This window comes from Perognathus longimembris, chromosome 28 (assembly GCF_023159225.1).
Source record: "Perognathus longimembris pacificus isolate PPM17 chromosome 28, ASM2315922v1, whole genome shotgun sequence".
Lineage (NCBI taxonomy): Eukaryota > Metazoa > Chordata > Mammalia > Rodentia > Heteromyidae > Perognathus > Perognathus longimembris.
The window spans coordinates 102,318,944-102,343,595 of record NC_063188.1 but is presented as its reverse complement, the minus strand read 5'-3'; the positions used below and the strand labels follow the sequence as shown (position 1 = coordinate 102,343,595).

The 24,652-nt window shown below is 38.4% G+C and overlaps 1 protein-coding gene across 7 annotated transcripts in view; it reads right to left on the bottom strand.

The window, feature by feature from the left end:
- Nucleotides 1-24,652, bottom strand: part of Adgrg2 (adhesion G protein-coupled receptor G2) — a 108,922-nt gene that overhangs the window by 35,054 nt on the left and 49,216 nt on the right. For 6 of the 7 annotated variants that reach the window (XM_048336882.1, XM_048336881.1, XM_048336885.1 and 3 more), the window contains exons 3-7: nucleotides 9,016-9,051; nucleotides 6,750-6,797; nucleotides 6,619-6,642; nucleotides 3,832-3,870; nucleotides 1,667-1,708 (exon numbers count right to left, since the gene is read on the bottom strand). In XM_048336882.1, coding sequence (XP_048192839.1) covers nucleotides 1,667-1,708; nucleotides 3,832-3,870; nucleotides 6,619-6,642; nucleotides 6,750-6,797; nucleotides 9,016-9,051 — 189 coding nt within the window. The remainder of the gene's footprint in view (nucleotides 1-1,666; nucleotides 1,709-3,831; nucleotides 3,871-6,618; nucleotides 6,643-6,749; nucleotides 6,798-9,015; nucleotides 9,052-24,652) is intronic. The other variant, XM_048336884.1, reaches the window with a different exon arrangement.

The window sequence follows — 24,652 nt, the reverse complement described above, 5'->3', positions numbered from 1 at the left end:
TATGTAGCTAATTGATCAAGAAAAAGGGGAGGGAAGATGAAGGACAGTGATGGAGGAAGAAAATCTGATCAAAGAACATTGTATGCACTCTGTACATCAGTTTTATAATAAAAACTTAAAAAAAGAAAAAAAAGAACATTGTATGCATATTTGGACATGTCCAGAATGAAACTTCATTGCATAGTTAATTGATGCTAATAAAAATGTGGGTCTAAATCTATAGATAGTAAATGCTATGCTTTTAGTGTCCTTTGAGTCACTGGACCATTGCTCAGTAATCTCATAATCTCACATCTTTTTCCAAATTTTACCTACATCTCTATTTCTAATTGTATGCATTTTTTTTGTTTTGCTGGTTACTGGGGTTTGAACTCAAGGCCTCAAAGGCTTCACACTAGGGAGAAGCACTACCACTGAACCATAGCTTCAGCTTTCCAACTGAAGATCCAGCAGCATCTTTATGTTGCTTGTTTTTCCTTCCTTCCTTCCTTCCTTCCTTCCTTCCTTCCTTCCTTCCTTCCTTCCTTCCTTCCTCCTCCCTCCCTCCCTCCCTCCCTCCCTCCCTCCCTCCCTCCCTCCCTCCCTCCCTCCCTCCCTCCTTCCTTCCTTCCTTCCTTCCTTCCTTCCTTCCTTCCTTCCTTCCTTCCTTCCTTCCTTCCTTCCTTCCTTCCTTCCTTCCTTCCTTCCTTCTTTCCTTCTGGTTTCTGAAACAATGTCTCACTACATAGCCCATGCAGACCTTGTATTCAGAATTCTCCTGCCTTTGCCTCCAGAGTGCTAGGGTTATAGGTATGTGTCACCATATTCAGGTTTGCTACTGTATTTATATTGAGAAAATCCTATTTCTGGGAATGTTATTGGTAATCTCCCTTAAGTACATGACCATAGTCATACCTTAAATCCTGAATGAGAAAACTTTGAGAAGGACCAGATAGCAAAGAGTTTAGGTTTTGTGGGCCATTTGGCTTCAGTTACAACTACTTAGTTCTTCTAGGTTGCAGATATAAACAAATGGGCATGAAGTATGCCAATACAACTTAATTTACGAAAACAGGCAGTTAGCCCGATTTGGCCCATTGGTGATAGATTGCCAACTCCTGGTTGAAATCAATTAAAATTCCTCGTTAAGCATGTATTATGTGCTGAGTCTTGCATTAGGTACCCTTGTTTATTTTGAAAGAGTTTGAGAGTCACTCCTCTATCTCCTTCACTAATTGTATCCTGTCAGTTATCTTGTTACTCCAAGCCTCTCTCTCTCTCTTACATGCTTTGTAATTGTGTTAGGAATAATTTGTTGAGGTAGGAATGTGGCGCTGTGGTAAAATATATACTTAGCCCTAGGTGGCGCCACCAGCACCAACAAAAAGAAAAAAGAAATTCTGGAATCATTGTCTTTATCTGCATATATGTTCATGTCAGTTACCTATTTGTGTACCTTGTTTCCCTTAGAAAGATATTTAAAGGTGGGCACTGAGTCTGATCACTATAATGTAGCCCCAAATACTATTTGACTTCAGGTATCCAACTGTGCATACACATATATTCATTAAGAACAGCTTTTAATTTTACAAGGTAGAAAAAGAGAAAGAAATCATAAACACCAGCCATTTGTTTAGTTTTACTTTAGTTATAAAAAGAAAGTCTTGATAGTGATAATAAGTCATACCTGATGCATTGAAGGTTTTTACTATAGTGATTTTAGCTTTTTCTGCAAAGAAGCAATTTAAATATTAGAGCAGAATTGTTGCTTGCTTTAAAACAGACAATTTTCCATGCCTATGTTTTTTAGTGATGTGGTAAGAAAAATCACACTGTTGACATCTTTAAGACACCATTGGTCTTCTCAGCAGCCAGATGAATGGGACTCACATTCATGGAAGACGTAACACTGGCTTAGGGTGTGTCAGGGAGTAGGAGTCTCATGTTTACCCAGTTAGATCACACCCATTACACACCCCTTAGCTTGTGTAATTTGACTTCAGTTTCCAGAACTGCTGCTAGATCAACAAATGCGAATTTATACTTCAGATCTGGAGAATTAAGTTAGTATCAGACCCTTCAGATGACAGTTTAGAAGAGCAGGTGATTGAGAATAAAAATAATTGAGGTCAGTACACATGGGATCGAAAGTGTTGCTACTATAGTTTACCATCAAGCATCCTGGCACTGCCTTTAGGAGTCAATATGATAATATCTCCGTTGTACTATTCTTAGATGAATCAAGACTATCCAACTACCATCACACAAGAAGCCCATAGCAAAACCAGGACTTTTCAGTTCAGAACTCACTGGCAAATATACTCTGAAGAAGCATATTTTTTACATATGTTTTTCCAATGCAGTTTAGAGACAGAACCCAGGTTCATTCTTCTAGAAAATGGAGAACCAGGTTTAGAAGTGATGGCCAACTATTTAAGGCTATGTTAATGGCACAGATTTGCAAAGAAGCTGTCTGTCTCCTAGGGTAAATAAGCAAATTTTAAAGAAAAGACCATCTCAGAGGTTGGAGACCTCATACACAATAATGACACTATAGTGACAGTTTCAGAAGTCTCCTGTGTGTGTATATGTAGGTGTGTATATGTGTTATTGATGAGTTTATTTATATGTTTGATCCATGGGCAGTGATTGGGAGTAATTACAGAGGCAGATAGCACTTTATGGTATCAATTAGTATCCTTCTATTATTTTATTTGCCCTGATATTTTTCTTTCCAGAGCAAACAAGCATTGCTGTGAAATGAATTTCTGGTTTTAGTCTCTAAAGTGTATTTGGGGAAAATATTCAAATTCACTAATAAACAAGATTGCAAAATAAATCCTAAGGAACCAAGAGATAGATTTAACAACATACAATATAGTATCCACAAAGGTTCAGTGGCATAGATATTCTCATCCATTGTTGTCAGGAATGTTGCTAGGTATAACCTTTCTAGAAAGTATTTGGGCAGTAAGTATCAAGGGCCTTAAAAATATTCATACTGCTGACCCATATGTCCAATCTTAGCTATGTGTCCTACAGAAGCCTGGGGTAAAGGCAAAAATATTAGCACTGGGATATTCATTGACCAACTTGGTGTTTTTTTTTCCAGTCCTGGGGCTTGAACTCAGGGCCTGAGCACTGTCCCTGGCTTCTTTTTGCTCAAGGCTAGCACTCTACCACTTAAGCCACAGAGCCACTTCTGGCTTTTTCTATATATGTGGTGCTGAGGAATCAAACCCAGGGCTTTGCAACACAAGCACTTAACCACTAGGCCATATTCCCAGCCCGTGTTATATATTTTAAAAAATAGAAACAACTGTAATGTTCAAAATATGGCATACAATGGAATGTTATCAAGTCATTGATGTCAAGGGATACTGGCAAATACTTACAACTTAATATTAAGTCAAAAGAGCAAGACATAAAGATCTATATAAATGATTACTATTTTGCAAAAGATGTATATATATCATATGCATGTACATACATGTATATACCACATGAAAATATACCATTACTAGCTGTAATAGTCTTAGGAAAGCAATATTGAAGATGATTTCTATTTCCTTATATTCCTCAGTTTAAGCTAATATATATCATTCTACTACTACTACTACTACTATTAATTGCAATTTTAAATGAAGTTTTATGGCCATGATAGTTTGGAAGTTTGAGAATGAGGTGGCAAGAGAATTATAGTTCCATGTCAAATGCAAAGGATAAATAAATCACTAGTTGAAGCCAAGGGAAAATGAGCAATGATATAAAGGAAAGTTGTTAACTAACCAAGTATACTACACAAATAAGAAACTCAAGAAGCCATGACATTTGGAAGTAACTTGATATTACCTGTTTTGTTTAAAGTAGACAATACAGTTGAAGTAGCATCTGAAATAAAATAGTAAGAATTAATGTAACTACTGGAATGGTTAACAAATGTTTCTTTCTCAATTCTTTGGACACTTAACTTTTCCCTGAATCCAGGAGGAGTTAAATCAACTGACATTACTAAAACCCATTTTTCTACTTTTTCCCTCTATGACAATGAAAGGTATTAAAGTTTATGAAATTTCCAACATTAATACCAGCTTTAGTAGATACCTTGGGGACAGCTTAATGTTTTTTTTTTTTTATAAACAATGGTACGTTTTTTTCTTTTTGCCAGTCCTGGGGCTTGAACTATAGGCTTGGGAGCTCTCCCTGAGCTCCTTTTGCTCAAGGCTAGCAATCTACCACTTGAGCCACAGAACCACTTCCCAGGTTTTTCTGTGAGTAAATGGAGATGAGAGTCTCACAGACTTTCCTGCTCAGGCTGGTTTCAAACTGTGATCCTCAGATCTCAGCCTCTTGAGTAGCTAGGATTATAGGCAAGAGCTAGCGGGGCCTAGCTTAATGATACACTCTTATTAAACAAATTTAACTAATTCTGGTTTAAATTTGTATTTCTTAAACATTACCTTCAACCAACTCTTAGAATCAAATTCGTTGTTTGTTGTAAAATGTAGTTTAAAAAAACGATTCCACTGATACTTCTTTAAATAAAAAGCACTCTAGATCATGTCATTCTCAATGGAATTTTAGCAGCGTAAAGGAATGAGTGGAACATGCTGGTGCAGACCTGTGATCCCAGCACTCAGGAGGTTGAGGCAGGAGAATCATGAGTTCAAGGTCAAGACTTGGCTACCCAGTAAGACTATGTCTCAAAAATCAATCAAGTGTCTGGGTGGAAAGCCAGCATTAGATTAATGGACTGTGCAATGGCCCTATGAGGAAGAAGTAATTATTTTAAGTACCCCATATCAACATATGAACCTTAACAATTTTTGAGTTGAGAGAGAACAATGGAAGAGATGAGATTGATCAACATGCATTGGACTCCTAAACTGATGCATTGAATTAAAACTCCTTGTACAACTACTTAAAGATAATAAAAAACAAATAAAATAAAAAAGAACAAAAGGGTGGGCTGGGAATATGGCCTAGTGGCAAGAGTGCTTGCCTCATATACATGAAGCCCTGGGTTCAATTCCCCAGCACCACATATACAGAAAATGGCCAGAAGTGGCGCTGTGGCTCAAGTGGTAGAGTGCTAGCCTTGTGCAAAAAGAAGCCAGGGACAGTGCTCAGGCCCTGAGTCCAAGGCCCAGGACTGGCAAAAAAAAAGAACAAAAGGGTGGGCTGGGAATATGGCCTAGTGGCAAGAGTGCTTGCCTCCTATACATGAAGCCCTGGGTTTGATTCCTCAGCACCACATATATAGAAAAAGCCGGAAGTGGCTCTGTGGCTCAAGTGGTAGAGTGCTAGCCTTGAGCAAAAAGAAGCCAGGGCCTTGAGTTCAAGCCCCAGGACTGGCAAAAAACAAAACAAACAAAAAAAGAGCAAAAGCCCATAAGTAAGAGCATAAGAGCATGCTGAAATCCCATAACTGAAAATTTCTCAAAACTCAATACTGTGTATGATGTAAATAAAGACATCAATTTTTGATAACTTTTGCCAAAAAACCCCAAATTTATACTTATCATCCTCCACATCTTGTTGAGAAAATAGCTAATTATCCCAGTATTAAAAAGCCTGAATATTCATATACCTTGTTAATAAAACTTGCTATTAAAGTAATATTCCTAAAATCAATTTAAAAAATAACTGTTAAAACTATTCATCACGCTAACACTGTATATGGTTTGGCATAATTTCTTCATTTTGTTCTTCAAAGCATTGCATGTTCAATTTCACAGAAAATTTACCTAACATTAAAAATTAAATATTATCTTTCTCTATCCAAAGCAAACAGGCATACATTATATTATCACACCTAGACATGTACACTAGTCCACCCTATTCCCACACAAAGGGATGCAAAAAGTTCTCCAAACCTAAATAAAAGATAGCATTTATAAAAATGGTAACTTTTGGCCCATCCCATTGGTCCCAGTATGAATTTAAATCAGTTCTGATTAGTATAATCTGTATCTATGACCATTTAGCTCTTTCTTCATGAACCACATGATGCAATTTTATTCCAACTAAAGGATTCTGGAAAGTGCTGGAATTTGGCCAAAGCAAGACCAAAGGATGTCTCCACACAAAAGGGAGGGAACAAAATGTGCTGTCCTACCCAGCTCCCCGGAACATAGCACACTTCTTTGTCCCTTTTGCTAGTATGATGAGGAAGGGTTTTTCCATTTCATACTATTCAAAAATTGATTTAAAAAATCATCCATAAAAAAGTGGGTTTTGAACATTCTGGGCCTGCAAACCCATGCTGAAGTAGTCTAAAGTCATGGGATGTGCTTTTCACATTTAAACGATCTGTCATGTCAAATTTGCTGGCATTGTGTTGGGGAGCAAATGAAATGGAATACTCAAAATGTAATCAACATTTTTTTTTCTTTTCTAGAACATTTAGCGTGGTAGAGGACTGTGTGCTCTCTGTGGTCACAAGAATTCCTTCATTTAACCGGAAAGTTTTGGTCACTTTCACATGTTGACAGGTTGGTTTTTGTTTCAGGGTTTGAGGCTATTTGAAGTTATTTAACATATTCAGAAATAATTTAGAAGTGAAAATCTTAAACATTATTTATTACACTTATATTTTTATTAAGGCTTATCAGTTTTCACTTGGTTAAAAAATCTTACCATTGAGGCTTGTAGTTCCTATTTCTTTTTGTACCAAAAGAGAAAAAAAATGATAAAATGGCATAATTAAACAAAAAACTTAACAAATTGGGCTTAAATAAATCTAGATTTAAACGTTTTCAGAATCTTGCCTGAAGTATCATTGGAATAGGAGCCCAAACTGACAAGAGATGTTTCAGCTGTAGGAGAGAAAAAAATCACAAAACATCAAATCCTTTGAAACAATTACTTATTAAATTTTAAAGAGTTAGAACTTTTGAGATATAATTATAAAAAGAAACAGAAAACATGCTATAAGGTTCATGCTCATAAAACCTGTAACTACCTATAAATGTCATAGACATAAGTTTTGAAACTACACCAAGATATAAGAAATACTATTTTAATTTTTTTTTTAGCCACGGGAGTCCTGGAAAACAATTAAAATAACTACAACCAGGAAATATATTGACATATTGACTCCATTCTGTTATTCTGATGCTTGCCAACTCTTCCCACAGTGAATTTATGATGGCTCATGCCTATAATCCTAGCTAATTAAAGAGGCTGAGATCTGAGGAGAACAGTTCAAAGCCAGCCCCAGCAAGAAAGGCTGTGAGACTTGTATCTCCAATTTATCATCTAAAATATCAGAAGTGGAGCAAAATAGCTCAGGAGTAGTATGCAGGCCCTGAATTCAAGCCCCATGATCGACCCAAAAATAAAACCAACCTCTACCACTCAGTATTGTACTACCTAACCCAATTTCCCAGTAAGCTATTTTAAAATCTGACTGCTATTAAGACAATCAATCAAATTATTAATTTCTAGTGGAATGACTCCACTTATGCTAAGAGGTCAATCTACTACTACTACTACTACACACACACACACAACATACACACACACATGCATTTCACATGTTTAAATATTTAAAATATCTAGCAACTTGACAACGACCTAACTATGGGAAAAACAACCACAAACGTTTTAACCACTGAAATGGGTTTTGTAGTAGGGAGCCTGCTTTTCAGTTGGTATGGACAAAATTTAGGTGTATGAAAGTGCTTGACTGGCCTGTCTGTTTTAGACTGCTCAGGAGTTGGCTGAAACATATACCTCGTCTGTCCCTCATTATTACTTCCATATTTTGCCACTTCCTACATTTATTTTTAAACAATTACGGAATATAGTGCTTGAGAAATAAGACAGTTTTGAGCAATTAAGTGTGGATATGGGCTCCTTTACTCTTTGGGCAGAAAAAAATAATTGGCCAAAGGTAGTTTTTTAATTCATGCCTATTATTATTATTATTATTTTCAAATGGTAATCTCTTCTACTGGAAGAGATATACACAAGCTGAAGAACTAGAAGGCAAATTGAGATGATGATTTCTTGCCTTATAACTTACTTAGTAATTCATACCAATGACAGTTATTGCTTTATCAAGTGCTTACTATATACCTGGTACCTGTGCTATCCCAGTTCAGCTTCTCAAATGCCCCATGAAGTAGGTAGTTATTCTCCAACACGTCCAGAGAAGCAAATGGAAGCATATAAAGTTAAGGAACCTGATCAAAATCTGAGTTAGCAATGGAAATGGAAGGGTGGTGGCCATATTCAAACTCCATTAGACTGGCTCCTGAGACATAAACATGAGCAAGTCCTTCCGTCTGAGCTTCAGTTTCCTCATCTATAACATGCGTATACTGTGAGAGTGAGAGGAATGAGAAGATGTCTATGAAGGCTTTGAGGAACACAATATGTGCATTAGAAATAATAACGAATGCTTAACAAATGAGTAATAGTAGAAGCTCATTTCACACAACTAACGAGAGCATGAGAGTGGATTCGCGGTCATTCTGTCATTAACTAATGGTTAGAATTGGACCACTTTATGGCGAAGGTTCCATGTCTAACTAGGAGTTTCAAATTATGGTAATGTTCCCAGTTCACACCAATACAAGTTCTAGTGATCAATTTCTCTTTTGTCTTGCTATTCTAGTGAGTACTAAGTTGTCAGAAGCTGTTGGAAAAACATTCTTTCCGTGAGGATACTCAGGTAATATGTTAAGAGAACATCCCATCCTGTAACTGTAAGAACACTTGTCATATTTATGTTCTTGTGATTAGAACACTAAAAATAACTAAAGAACTTAAGCCATAACATGACCTTCACTATTTCTTTCCCAATTATTTCTTCCCTAGCTTTGGCTGGTCATATGGAAAGATCAATATGCCAGTCTTCTTTTCTGTTTGCTATTGATTTGCCAAGGTGTAGGTTTGCTAATACAATTTAATCAAGCTACTTGGAAGAAAACAATTTTGCTCTATCTGACCATATATCATGTTGCATGGAGAAGTTTTAGAATAATACTTTCCTGAAACACCCTCAGAATCATAAAATAACAGACTTACCAGATGGTAATAACAAACTGGAATTATCAGCATTTTCTGTCAAGGAAAAGGATGATTTAAAATTAGCTTAGTATGTGTACAAAGTTGTAGTCGACTAACATCCTTAGTAACAATAAATGTAAATGATATTACAAACAACTACCAAAAGAGGGCAGTATGTTAATTTATTACTATTTTCAACAACCTGATCAGTACAACTTTTCAGTTCTCTACAAAAGCATCACTTTGTTACATTCCTTTCATTATTTTTTCTTCCTTGAGACAGGCTTTCACGATGTAAAGTTCCAGGCTGGCCTAGAACTCACTATGTAGCTCAGGCTGACCTCAAACTCATGACACTTCTGCCTCTGTCACCTTAGTACTGGGATTATAGTTGTGTACCATCATGCCATCATGTTCAGCTAGCCTTCTGATGTTAAACTTCTTTTTTTGGCCAGTCCTGGGCCTTGCACTCAGGGCCTGAGCACTGTCCCTGGCTTCTTTTTGCTCAAGGCTAGCACTCTACCACTTGAGCCACAGTGCCACTTCTGGCCGTTTTCTATATATGTGGTGCTGGGGAATTGAACCCAGGGCCTCATGTATAAGAGGCAAGCACTCTACCACTAGGCCATATTCCCAGCCCTAACGTTAAACTTTTGATTTGATCTACATATTGCCTTATACAATGATTTGGTGCATTTTAAACTAAAAATGACCACTAAGAACATCCCTTGTTGGCTGATATTTATTAAAATGTACAGAAGCAAATGTGTACATCTGCACTAAGCATGGTGGTATATATGCATATAATCTCAGCAGTTGGGAAGCCATGGCAGTAGGGTTACAAGTTCAAGGTCAGCCTTGACTACACAGTGTGGTATGTCTCAAAAATAAAGTTATGCCTGCATAAATTAAATTTCCACCAATTGTGCTGCTCTTTAGCCCAGATTTATTGCTTACTATGCCACCACTTTCTTTTCTTTCTTTTTTATTTTGTTGGCCAATGGGCTTGAACTCTGCGCCTGGGTGCTGTCCCTGAGTTCTTCAGCTCAAGGCTAGTGCTCTACCACTTGAGCCACAGCGCCACTTCCGTTTTTCTGGTGGTGAATTGGAGATGAGTCTCATGGACTTTCCTGGCTGAACTGGCTTTGAACCGTGTTCCTCCGATCTCAGCCTCCTGAGTAGCTAGGATTAAAGGTGTGAGCCACGGGGTGCTGGGCTGCCACCACTTTCTTATGAGTTAAACTAGATCAGACACCTCCAAGTGAATAAATTACAAAAGCTGCTGAGTTATTCATTTGGGAAAATTCCTAGATCCCTTAAGAGAAAAGTAATTCTATATTTTTCCCCTATGGAAAATAATACGTGCTTATTGGAGAAATTTTATAAATGACAGATAAAAATAAAGGGGAAAAACTATAATTTCACCATCCAGAGATAAAAGACATGAATAGCTTAACTTATATTATTTTAACCTTTTCTGTATGTATAACTGTATATGTATATAGGTAGATGCATATATATTTGTATGCATGCTAATAAGGACATTATGTGAATTATTTATAAGTTGATTTTTCTTATGTTAGTGTATTTAGAAAACTGCTCTATATCATTAAACAGTTTTCCAAAAAATAATGGCTGCTTATCATTCATTGATTAGATGCATTATTTATAACAAGCTTTGTTTAAATGGGCATTTTTGGCAAATAATGCTGATGTGTTTGGCCTAAATTCCATGAATTTTGATTGTCAAAATGTCCTATATAAAACTTGAACCAATTTATACTACTGTTTTCTGTATACAAGAATGTTACTTCCTTGAACCCTCACCAACATAGGGTGATATGATGCCAAAAGAAAACTTTAATCACAAAAGTATTCTGACACACAATAGGAAAGAACATCTATGTTGGGATGCAAAAATTGCACAGTAAAACATAACCTACTAGCTCCTAGGAGCCTATTTTCCTAAAATGATGACAAGGGTACTGAGTACTTTTCTGGGATAATTAGAATCACAGTTCTGCTTGTGGAAAGAACTGATGAGTATATAATTCCCCAATTCCTGTGCAAACAATAGGCAAATATAGGAAGGCTGGTTGGATGCATTGGTACCCTGAATTGAATTAATTTGAATTACATCTACCTTAGTTTCTGTTCTCTAATATATCTGTTTTTTGCCAGTCCTGGGGCTTGAACTCAGGGTCTGAGCACTGTTCCTGGCTTCTTTTTGCTCAAGGCTAGTACTCTGCCACTTGAGCCATAGCGCCACTTCCAGCCTTTTCTATATATGTGGTGCTGGGGAATCGAACCCAGGGCTTCATGTATATGAGGCGAGCACTTTACCACTAGGCCATCTTCCCAGCCCCTCTCCAATATATCTGGAAAGCTACTTTAATATTCCACCAGTTGAAAAGTCTGTTAACTTATGACCTTGTTGGTTGAGATAATGAAGTAGAGGGGTGTAGGAATATGGCAGAGACAAGAAGTAGGGTGAAGGAACAGGCGGAGACTGGAGTGCCAGAGAACAAAGATGGACAGTGATGTTGAAGGACAATAAAAAATAATATTGTTTTCTTTACAATTTTATTTTAGTTTAAATTTAATTTTATTGTGAAGATGATGTACAGAGAGGTTACAGTTATATATGTATGTAAGGTAGTGAGTACATTTCCTATCAAACTTCTTACCCCCTCCCTCATTTTTCTCCTCAATGGTTGACTATAGGAACGAAAGGTCCCATTCATCTCTTTGACCAAATCTTTTGACCAGGAGATCTGTACTCATGAGGAAAGGGACTAATTTGAGTTTGGTGTCACAGCCTCATAATCAAGAGCTAAAACTTGATCAAGATGTAGTTATTGAGCAGCATATGGTGGCAAAGGCCTGTAGTCCTAGCTTCTTTTGCTCAAGGCTGGCACTCTACCATTTGAACCATAGCTCTACTTCTGGGGGTTTGGGGGTAGTTTATTGGAGATAAGAGTCTCACAGATTTTCCTGTCCAGGCAGGCTTCGAACCATAGTCCTCAGATCTCAGTCTCCTCAGTAGCTAGGATTATAGGTGTGAGCTACCATCACCCGGTTGAAACCATGATATGTCAATAAATAATATTATTGAGATTTGTCTATAATATTGACTTCATATGACTCCTTGGTGATTTTTTTTTAGACACTGAGGAGACTTTATTTCTGGGTGTTTCTGAGACCTAATACTCTCCCACATGGAAAGTCAAGACGTGGTCAGGCTTGAGGTTGTTGCTGAAAATAGCGTCTAGTGAGGGCATAGGGTCTTTAGTGTCTTCCACACTGATCTCTACCCATTACGGTTAGCAGGTGTATGATTTACTGCATGGTAGGAGTCAATTGCAGCTCCTGGACGTGGCCCATTCAGATCAGCTTGGCAGAAAATTGTTTTGGACCTTATCAGGATGGAAAGGACATTGTCACCTGAGTTTATGTAGGTGATTCATTTGCAACAAGCAATGATCTTGTAATGTTGGAGCAATGTTGGCCAGTGAAGTTGGCGATTGTGGAGGCCATATCATCTGTAATATCCAGCAGGCCTAAAGGGTTTGCAGGATGGCAGTCATAGGCAGGCATAAACGATGTCTCCTTCTGTCCTTGGTGATTTTTTTTTAAACAAAGTCTATATATTCCAATTATGACAGTAGGAATTTGGTGAGCAGAAGCTTAGAATGGAATAGAATCAGTCAGAGGAATTGGAAACTCAAGAAAACGGCCCCCTAGATGGAATCTCTTTCTCTATGTCACCTTGTTGGCACTTTTGTATAGTTATCGTTGCCACCTCCCATACTCTAAGCCTACATGGCAAAAGGTGGTTCCAGCACTGTCATTGCCTCCGCCATTGCCTCTGTGACTCAATGTATCTAAGATCTCAGCCTTTATCACCCCAGATCTTTCTCATACTTGATCTATTCTTGAATGTAACGGTATTGCTGGCAACATCAGCCAAGCAATTCCAGTTGAAAACATCAATGTATACGTTTCTTGTTGCTGCTACAAGTCACCATCAACTTAGTGGCTTGAATCACAAATGTATTATTGCAGAGTTCTGATGGTCATAAGTCCAGTATAGATCTTATCAGAAGGATGTCAAATTGATGGCAGACTACTTTCCTATCTGAGGGGTCTAGGGGAGATTCTATCTCTTGCTTATTCAGGTTCTTGACAGAACTCAGATACTTATGATTGCAAGACAGAGATCCTTGTTGTCTTGTCATCTGTAAGTTCAGGGCTAATCTCAGTGTCTCCCAGTCATGTTTCTATGTTCCTGGCTCATTCCTTTATCTTTAAGGTTAGCAACAATGTGATCCAGTAGAGGAATCTCTCTCATTCTATATCACTCTGACTCACTTCCTTCTACATTTTAAAAACTCACCTTGTTTGGTTCTAACCAGGTAATCTACAACCCATTACCCATCTGAAGGTTCTTAATTTTAATTACATCTGCAAAGTCTCTGTTGCCATGTGAGTTTTAGCCTGTCTAACAAAAATTGGGAGCTTTAAAAGAACTTTAAAATGGCAACTTTCTGGCCCTCTAAAGCATGCTCTGACTACAGAAGCTAATGGAGATATCTCTCCCCCTTCATCTGTTGAAGTAGCCATTGACTACACCATTCGCTTGGCATTTGGATCCATGTTACTTATCCTTTCCATTGTGTCTTTGTCTTGGTCCATTTTCAGTTACAATATCAGAAAAATACAGACTGGGTAAATTTAAAATGATAAAAGCTGTCTGTCTCATGGTTCTCTAGGCTAGACATACATGAAGGCCTTTCTGCTGTGTCATAAAATGGTGGAAAGGCAAGTGACCTCATGAGGCACAGAGTCATAACTAAGCAATTCCTTTGAGAGTGGTATTAATCCATTCATGAAGGCGGGGCCCCCATGACCTAATTATCTCCCCAAGGTTCCACCTGTTAGGATGATCACAATAGCCATTAAATTTCAACATAAGTTTTGGAGGGCCATTCAAACCATAACAAACTTGTGTCACTGTCTTGTAGCATTTGGTTTGCTTGAGCTTAGAATAACAAAAACAACAATAATAATAACAGCACATGAGTGTTAAGAGTGACCGGAGGATTAAGTGGGAAGAAGGAGAAAGGAAAAGGTACTAGGAGTAAAAACGATTGAAGTGCATATACGTGTGTGTGTGTGTGTGTATATATATATATATATATATATATATATATATATATAAAGTGAAACACATCAAACAATATTTGTAAAGGGGGAGGGGAAAGGAGGACTGGGAATATAATAAGGAGAATGAATATGTCCCAAGTGCACTGTTGGCATGTACGGAATCATAATAAAACCCTTTTTATTATTACTGAATGCTAATTCAAAAATAAAAATATATAGCCATTATAGAGTTTTTCCTCTTTCCCTAATGTCTTCTTCCTGCTCACTTGCTCCTGATTTCTGGAATCATCTTCTAAATAAACTACTTGTACTCAAGTAATACCAAATTATGCCTGGGTGTTTTCACATTTCAGTTTTTTCTCCACTATTTGATACTCTAGTAGATGCTAAGACTTTTCATGTGAGGTAGTTTCTTACAGCGATGACTGGTAATACCAAAGAGACTTTACTTCCAGCACATATTTCTCCCAGTTAGGCAGGAAAAATATAAAAGGTTTAATTATCTAGCAGCAGATTTTAAGAGGTTACAACTAGGCCCCTTGTATGAATATTTTAAACCCAAATGAAATTTGTAATCTGGTGGCAGTCCTCCTCTGGATTGAGTTACTATTCCATAGAGAGATGATTAAAAACAAGCCACCACGCCTAGGCACTCTTATATGGGAATCCCAAACAAAACAATACTTTTTGTTATTATATTGGCTTTTCAAAGCTTGAGGTAACACAGTCTTCCAGAAACCACGTTTTCAGATTTTACTACATAACTAGAAAAATGAATGAAAACATCTCTAATTTGGCACATCCGCAATGTGTTTACTTGAGCTCTGACCATTTCACATCACACTGCTCAATAAGTACTCTTACATAACATATTTATTAAAAAGATTAATAATGACATCACTAAAGAAAACTTCAGCTCTTAGCTGATGGAACTTCCCAAAGAGCAAGCAGTCAGCAATTCTAGGTGGGCTTTTACTAAAATGGGAAGAGGGTAAAACATATTTTTTTTGGACAGGACTAGGATTTGAACTCAGAGTCTTGTACTTACTAGGTAGGCGCTTTACCCCTGGGACACATCTCTAGCCCTTTTTGCACTCATCACTTCTGAAACAGGGTCTTGCTTCTCGCCTGGACATGTACTTAGACCACAATCTGCTTAGGCTTCAGATCTTATGCTCTGTGTTATAACTAGGATGGCTGGTAGGTGCTACTGCACTCAGTTATTGGATAAGAAGGGGTCTCACAAACTTTCCTGCCCAGATTGACCCTGAACCACAATCTTCCCAATCTCAGCCTCACAAGAAGATAGGATTACAGGTGTGCCTCACTGGCATCCAGCTTCTGGTTCTCCTATCACACACTATCTTCCTCTTTCCCCCTAGGCCTATTCTCCACGCCTTCAGACCTTTACCTTTCAGATTAGATCCTAGCATTCTCAAGGTTTTGTGAACCACCACTCCCCCAAGAGTCTATAAGATGAATTTTGAAATGCCCATAATTTTCCTGAATTAAAACAAATTTTTGTGTGTATCCGCAGGCTTTTTCTTTTCCAGGAAGAGTGGGATCTCCAAAAGGAGTCTTTTTAACCAATAAATATTTATATAGAATTATGATGACCAGGTCCTATGTAAATATTAACTTATTTTGCCCTCATAATAACCCTATGAGGGGAGATGACCCATTTTAAAGTCAATCAGGGCCTTTGACAATGAAGATGATGGTAATCAAACCAGAATATACTTAATAGAAACTATTGAGAAGAATACATAGTAAATAGGGCTTATGTTGCTCTCTCCAGTCCCCATTTTTCCATGACGCCTCTGAAAATGTTTTTCTTCCTCCTCTATGCAAGGCTTGCATTTCAGTCTCTTTTGTCTTTATGTCATTGGCTTCCAATTTTCAAAATGCCTGTGGAATCTTTTTGGAAAGATGAGATGAGTGAGGCAGAGAGTTTCAGATGTGATGACAATAATGTATGTTATATAAGGTCTCATACAAAGTCAAGACAGGTAAAGTGTCATGAAAGAAGTAAGCACATCTAGTTGTGATGCTATCAGGTTGTCTTTGGTGGCTTTGTAGAGTGTCTCTAGAAGTCATAGTCTGGCTTCTAAAATGTAACATTTATATTTTTTTCTATGGGTTGCATCTATAATTGCAGTACTTAGGAGGCTGAGGTAGGAGGAGTGTAAGTTCAAGGCTAGCCTAGGCTACATAGTGGGAGTTTGCTTCTAAATAACTAACTTTAAAATTATAATCGTGATAGAGAGAATTCTAAGTTATAAAAATATGCAGAAAACATTTAAAATTATTCCTTATCTACTACTCAAAGATAATGCTAGATGCCTGGAAGGAGCTGCAGAATATCTCCAGGTTATCTGTACAACTGAAAAAACTAGATGGAGCCTTGGGAAATGGTAGCATCAGCATTTTTTTTTGCATCATACTTTATTTTGAACTATTAACAGGTGCACAATTGAGCTTGTGAATTAGCTTTCTAGCATGTGTGGGGGCTTTAGAATGTATCATCTTACCTAGGCTAATATACCTCACAGAATTCCCTTTTCTGTATGCATCTGGTGACTGTGGGACACATTCTTAAGGGAGACTTCAGTAGATCTAGAATAATAGCCATCTTGTAGTGTGCACACATTAGCGATTGTCAGCTGCTTCACCTTAACAATATAAGGGAGTTTGCAGACCTGCATTGCTCCACATCCTCTAGGTCCTCCTTTGGGTGCATCAACTCCTGAGCCAGGAGTACATATCATTTTGTAAGAAAGGGCCCAGTTTCTTTTTTTTTTTTTTTTTCTCAAATTTTTATTATCAAACTGACGTACAGAAAGGTTACAGTATCATACGTTGGGCATTGGATACATTTCTTGTACTGTTTGTTGCCTTGTCCTTCATGCCCCCCTCCCTCCGTCCCTTTCCCTCCCCCCCCAGGTGTTCAGTTCACTTACACCAAACAGTTTTGCAAGTATTGCTTTTGTAGTTATTTCTCTTTTTTTACCCTGTGTCTCTCAAATTTGGTATTCCCTTTGAATTTCCTACTTCCAATACCAGTAAACACGGTTTCCAATATACTCAGATAAGATTACAGAGATAGTGTAGGTACAAACATAGGAAGGTGATACAAAACATTATCAATAATAGAAACTACACATACACATAGGACGTTGAAAGTAGTTACAACTGTAATATATCACTTGTTTCCATAACATGGAGTTCATTTCAATTAGCATCATCTTATGTGTTTCTAAGGGTAGAGCTATTGGGCCTTGTGATGCTCTGCTATGGCTTGCCTAAACCTGTACTAATTATTCCCAATAAGGGAGGAAAGGGCCCAGTTTCTATGGGACATCAATACCACATGGCCACAGGCCCAAAGAACTAACATAGGGTTCAGTCTCTTCTCATAGGCTAAAACACAGGCTTATGACTTCCACCTTGTTCTTGCTCTCCCATCATACTGTCTGCTCTCTCAATGTCAAGTTCCAGAGTCGGGTGTGAAGAGGACAGTTTTGTAAAGACTGATTAGCCAGCTCCTAGATCTGTATAAACTCAAATTGTTGTAGCAAATCTCTTGCAGTGTAGAGGTGTGTACATATGCAGGATAGCAAGCAAAAGCGAGTCTCTTTTTGTGATTGAACCCTAACTTACACAGTTTAAAACAGAAAAGTTCTGGGACAATTAAATGAAATAGCTGTGCAATCCAATATGGTAGTCACTAGCTACAAGGAGCTGTTAAATTTCAATTCATTAAAGTTAAATATAATGTGAAAGTTTCAAGTTCTCAGTGGTCACCTCTGGCTACCGTCTTGGGCAGTACATATATAAAACACTTTCCTCATCACAAAAAATGCAAACAAAAAAATCAACAAAAATTCTGATCTTTAGTGACAATAGCTAGTGTGTACTGAATTCTTAGAAAATGTCAGATGAATCACAGGCATCTATTATATATGCATTGCCTCATATAACTCTATGAGACATCCTGCCAGTTGACAAATAAGGAAACTATCATAAGGGTTAAATACAACATTAAGGTTGAGGGTAAGATTTGGTCCCACAAAGTCTAGAGCCTATAATCTTAATACCACCTTTTAAAGTTCCCAGTATTCCACTTTTTCTAAAGGGAGTATTGGGCTCTGGTGGAGCTTCCTAGCCTCCAGTGACTCTAGTTTGGAAAAAGAACATCTAAGTAGTGACCCTACTGGACTCCCCAACTTTCCTTAGAATGTATGAACTCAAGTTCTTCAGTATGTCAAAAAGGAAAGGAAAGGAACCTCCCCTGCATCATCTTTTGGTGGCAGAATTAGATGTGCCAATAGCACACCTAGAAGAGCAAAGTCAGGTGTATTGTTTATGCAATGTAGGCTGCTACAATAAGCCAGTTCTAAAGTCATTTGTAAAGGAGTGGAAAGCCTTGGAAAAAATTATATTAAGTGAAGTAAGTCAGGCCCAGGGAGACCTTATAGATAGAAGCTAGAATTAGCCTATAAACCTGTAAGTAAACATGTTAGGTTGTATGCAAGTATATACAAATGTATTAACTGAAATATAGTAGGTTCAAAGGAGAGTTAAAATAATAGAATTCCTTAATGACAAAGTCAAAGCCCAACAAAATAAGTACCAGGAAACAGATACTTGCAAGGGGTGGGGTGTAGCCAAGGGGGAAAGAGGTAGTTGAATAAAGAAAAGAAAGGGGGACAGTGTAGTCAAGACTGTAATGCATATACTGCAAAATTAAGTGATGGAAGGGATGAGTTTGGAGGGAAGAGAATGATGAAAGGGGTTTGATCAAGACACATTGTATTCATAAACTTTGTTAAATGGCAATGTCTTTGTAAACTACTTAAAGATAATTTTTTTTTTTTTTTTGCCAGTCCTGGGGCTTGGACTCAGGGCCTGAGCACTGTCCCTGGTTTCTTCTTGCTCAAGGCTAGCACTCTGCCACTTGAGCCACAGCGCCACTTCTGGCCATTTTCTGTATATGTGGTGCTGGGGAATCGAACCCAGGGCCTCATGGATACGAGGCAAGCACTCTAGCCACTAGGCCATATCCCCAGCCCCTTAAAGATAATTTTTAAAAATTGAAAATAGTTGTCCATGTATAAAATCTAATCAAGAGGCAAGTAAGAGAAGTAGGGAAGGGAATGTCATCCAGGAAACCAGGCTGACAGAAGCACTGCTTTCTTCAACATGAAGATTCCAAGTTTGTCCTGAACAGCAACATCCAGCAGGCAAACATGAAAAGAGTGGAGGGAATCTGGTAGGAAATGATGAATGGCCAGGCCTGTAAGTGGTACACATCACTTCTTTCTACATCCATTGGCCAGAACTCAGTCACCCAGGCACTAGCAATTACAAAGGGGCCTGGGAATTCTAGTCCAGTCTGTGTTGAGCAAGAAAAAAATTAGAAACGATGCCAGGCACATCAGATGTAATGAGTACCATTAAATAAGTACTATGCATTAAACTAATGATGGGATGAGATGAATGCGAAAATTATTCTCCCTTGCCTGTCTATTATTGTCTTTCCTTTATTAGGACCAGGACAAGATCAAAAGTCAGGGAATTGATATGAACTGGGGGAGGAGTCCTGGCCACATTGACTGTGACATTGAACTTGACTATGAATCCCCTTCTCTTTGTGACTCATGCTCCCAGTTTTGCTCTCAGCACACATCCAGATCATGGTTCTTCCAGGACCCTCAAGAGTGAGACTCCTGTGTGACAAACCAGTACTGTAAACAACTATGCACTGCTCAAAACCACTAAGAGAGGTTGAAATTATGGACATTTCAGCTCCATGGAAATCCTACTTAGCTTTGAGAAGTTATGTTTTTGAGTTAACTCTATTTTGAAGCCACATTAACCCCTGTCATTACCATAGTATTTCAGTCCTCTAGGCCTTTGTGTGTTGATGATTCTTTCCTAATACCACCCCGGGCTTCTTATAGGTTTTGAAAGTCTGATCTGGAATTCCTCATGTTCGGCCATCTGTAACTAGGACTTGATAATTTTCTCCATATGATAAAATGTCTGTGTCTATTTCCAATGGAGGAATGAATATGCTGCTACGCGAGTTAGATTAAGAGTAGGTTCTCCAAGGAGAACAACTTGGGTTCAGATCCTGGTTCTCTACTTGCATTTCCTCATCTGTAAAATGGGGTTGATTACTTTGATTGAAATTACATTACAGTGTTTGTGTCAATCCTAGGGCTTGAATTCAGGAGCCAGACGCTGTCATTTAGCCTTTTCCCTCAAGCTGGTGCTCTGCCACTTGAATCATAGCTCGATTTCTAGATTCTTGCTGGTTAATTGGGGATAAGAATCCCACACATTTTTCTTGGGATGGCTTTGAACCATGATCCTCAGATCTCAGCCTCCTGAGTAGTTAGGATTACATGTGTGAGCCACCAGCACCTGGCATGAAACTACATTACATTTTACCACAGTACCAACAATAAGTTTATTATTAATACTGATTCTAGAATTCTGTATCATTTGTTGAACTTACCTTTCTATAGGAAGCTGGATTGTTTACCTTTGTGTAAATAATAAGGCATCAGTAATTTGAATACAGCATCTAAAAATCATGACACTTTTTTCTATGATCTATATGTATATGATTTCCATCCTAACTCTGAACCATTTTTATCTGTTTTTAATGCTTGATTAATGAGGCTATTAGAACACTGTCTAGTTCAAATTTCAGATTTCCCTTTATTTTTTTCACTCATTCCTGCTTTTGAAGGCCTAACATTGGCCAGTCACTGAAGTCACAATAAGGAGTAAAATCAAGTCTTCAGCCTCATATAGAGTTTACATTGTAGTGATAATATACAACTCACTTAAGAGTTTTTTTTTTTTTTTTTTTTTTTTTTTTTTGCCAGTCCTGGGCCTTGGACTCAGGGCCTGAGCACTGTCCCTGGCTTCTTTTTGCTCAAGGCTAGCACTGTAGCTTTTAAGCCACAGCGCCACTTCTGGCCATTTTCTACATATGTGGTGCTGGGGAATTGAACCCAGGGCCTCATGTATATGAGGCAAGCACTCTTTGCCACTAGGCCATATTCCCAGCCTCACTTAAGAGTTTTTAAATCCTGCTTTGGAAATGAAAGTTCCTCAGCAATTCAAACTCACTGTGTCCTGCTTGTGCCTCCAGCCTCAAAATTAGCCATTTCTGTGAATCTAAGTCTGTGTAATGCCAAGGCATTTTGCAAAGTAAAACTACCTGTGTAGACAGCCCAGCTATGAGATCATCTTATATTCATCCAACAAATTGGATCATTATAACCAATTTTAGTTTACTTATTAAAGCAAGATTACTAGCTATTTTGTACTTTCATTTCTCTCTTCTTTAATAAAAAAGTTCTATACTAAATAATATAGCACTATGAAAGTAACTTACTCTATGCTCCATATATTCTTAAAAGAAAACCAGAAGAAAGGGTACATGCCGAACAGAACACCCATGTTAAAGACTTATGCCATTGTACAGACATCATTACAAAAGCATCTATAATTTATCTTGGTGGTTTTCTTATGGCATTGTGATCTTACTAACATGAAATCACTTGCCAAATATACTTCTTGTTATTTCTTGAAATAAGGATGCTCCCATACTCAAGGTTTATTTCAACAGTATGTTCTCTCAGAACATCTACTTAATTTTTAGTTGTACCTTATATCGGTGGTACTGTTGCTTTCATTCCTCAGGTCTATCTTCATCTTTACCCAGCATTTTGGGGCTACACATCTATCCCAGAATGAATGAATCATGGGAAAGTTGTGTAAGAACCATTTTCAACTGCCTCAGTGACTAAACATTGGAGAAGTGGTTAAGAACACAAGTTCTAGGATCCCACCAACTCCTCTTTCCAGCTGTGTGAATTGGGAAATGATTCAAACGAGCCAAGTTCCCAATAAGCCTTTTATGCAGATTATTAGAGAGTTCTAAAGAGTTGCTTTCTGAATCTTGGTATTGTTTCTTTCTGGGTAACTTATGAAGTTACTTCATTGCTTTGAGCTTCATCAACATCTCTGTCTACATCAAGGGGACACAGTAAGATGACATATGCCAAGGTACTTTGTAAACCAGGAAGATTTATGGGAACATCTAGTTGTGTTGTTGCTCCTTCATGTAGTTGTAGCTACGAGGATCCGACAAAGAGACAGGAAGCCCTCTAATGAAGGGTAAGGCAACAATAATATTGGAAACCTGAAGATTTTCTATTCACAAAGAGCCACTCCAGAGCTTTAAAAAAATCAGTTGTGAAATCAAGAGATTTATTGGCATCATAACTTTAAAAGCCCGTGAAGCTGCTTCATGTTAAAAAATGAAATTTGAAAAACATGACTTTTAAATTGGTTCCAATTTCACAGTAGGAACTTTGAATAGATTGGCTTTCAAACAGGATCATAGAGATGAGTGGTTCTTTGTTCTGCTAGAGGTACTTGGGTAATTTTAAAGAATCTCAATACTCAGTCTTCATCCCTCCCCCCATCCTCAGACCCCAGATTAATGACATCAGAATCTCTAGAAGTAAGATACATGTGGCAGGCTTTCTGAAAGCTCCTCAGTTTGAGAACCTGATAGAGATCATCCCCAGCTCAAATGTCACAAAAGTGTTTTCAGAAGGACAAATGTGAGGTAGACCCCAGTGGTCCCTCATTATCTCAGGACAATACACTAGGAATCTGAACACTGTTCCCACTCAGTGGGTGAACTCATAGAACATTAGACTATTAAAGAATCTAAGCAGGGGCTGGGGATATAGCCTAGCGGCAAGAGTGCCTGCCTCGGATACACGAGGCCCTAGGTTCGATTCCCCAGCACCACATATACAGAAAACGGCCAGAAGCGGCGCTGTGGCTCAAGTGGCAGAGTGCTAGCCTTGAGCGGGAAGAAGCCAGGGACAGTGCTCAGGCCCTGAGTCCAAGGCCCAGGACTGGCAAAAAAAAAAAAAAAAAAAAAAAAAGAATCTAAGCAGGCAAGTGGTTGAGCCTTTTTATCACATGGAAGAGGGAATACACATCCTTTTAGAAGAATTACAGCTAGGTACAGTCACCTCATATCAGTCTATTTAAACGAAGGGGTGTAGTGGTTGTATCAGAAGTCACTGGGTCTGTATATTAGCAGAACAGTGAAAGCTGAGAGGAGAGGCCCACTTTGCAGAATACCTCTAGGCTTTAGACTATGGTCACAAATCAAAACTAGAGTTTACTGAGCACTTATTATGTCCTGGACACTCTGAAGGACACAAAGAGGAGAAAAAGATGTTGCCCTTACCCTCAAGTGTCTAAATAAATTAACTCTGTGTCTAAAAAGATAAAAGAAATCAAGAGGAGAATTCAGGATATGAGGAGAGCCTACAACAACTCCTAGCTGAGTGTTCTGAAATATTAAGTATCCACTTTGTATTTGTTTTAGAATATTTGCAAATTTATAGACACAATTGAGATGTAGAAACAATGGCAACAATAGGGACATGAGACAAAAACAGCTGGGTTTCTTTTCATCTGAATGGGTTCTATTTTGTTTTGAAGCCTCTAACTCCAGAGGTATGAGGGAAAGGGTCTCTTTTAATTTGGGGTTGTAGCTCAGTGATACAGCATCAAGAAGGCCTTGGATTCCACCCCCAGGACCACACAAAGAAAAAAAAGGGAGCTTTGTTGATTTTGCTTTGAAACAGTCCCTAATTCCCTCAAGGTCACTTGAATAAATGCATGTAATTTGTTTTCCTCCTCTGTCTTCTGGGCTGGGGAATGGGATGCTCATGTTCTTCTTGGAGCAAGGAGAAGGGGCCTGGGTCTGCGAGCTGTCCTGATACTAAGCCTGGACTTCACAAGAACCTGTCCAGAGATTTCCCTTGTCCTGCAGGGTTCCTCAGTATCCAACTGGTATCCGCTGTTGAGGCTTCATGCAGTGGGCCACCTGGTCTTTTCTTTCAGTATCCCATGGAGGCCTGGAGATCCCTCTACTGCCGACTCAAATCTCTTCAGCTCTCACCCCCAAAGATGTCACATCCTTCCTCTAGTCTAGCCTTTGTAGCCATACCCTTACACAGCTACCCATTAGGTATACAGGGGCCATTTTCAACCCTAACCTGCCACACAAGAGCTGAGAGATTTGGAGTAGACACTGCCTCTGGGTTTCTTGCCTCCTCTATACTTAAATGCAGTTTCATCATCCCTTCTCCCTACAATTGCCTTGAGTTAATATCCAAGATCTGTGAGGGGTCCTTCCAGGACTTCAGGTAGAAGGAAGGATACAATGTCCTTTTCTTTCAGTTTCACCCTCAACCTGTCTAGAATTCCTATGACTCCTTATCATTGCTTAACTGCCAGGGAAAGCCAAGGCCCAATCGAAGCGACTTCATGTCTGGATGTAGGGGTTAGGATTTGGAGAAGGGGTGATATTGGCTGACCATCACATCAGTGTCATGGTAAGTATCTATCATCTCATTCTTAGAGATACAGAATT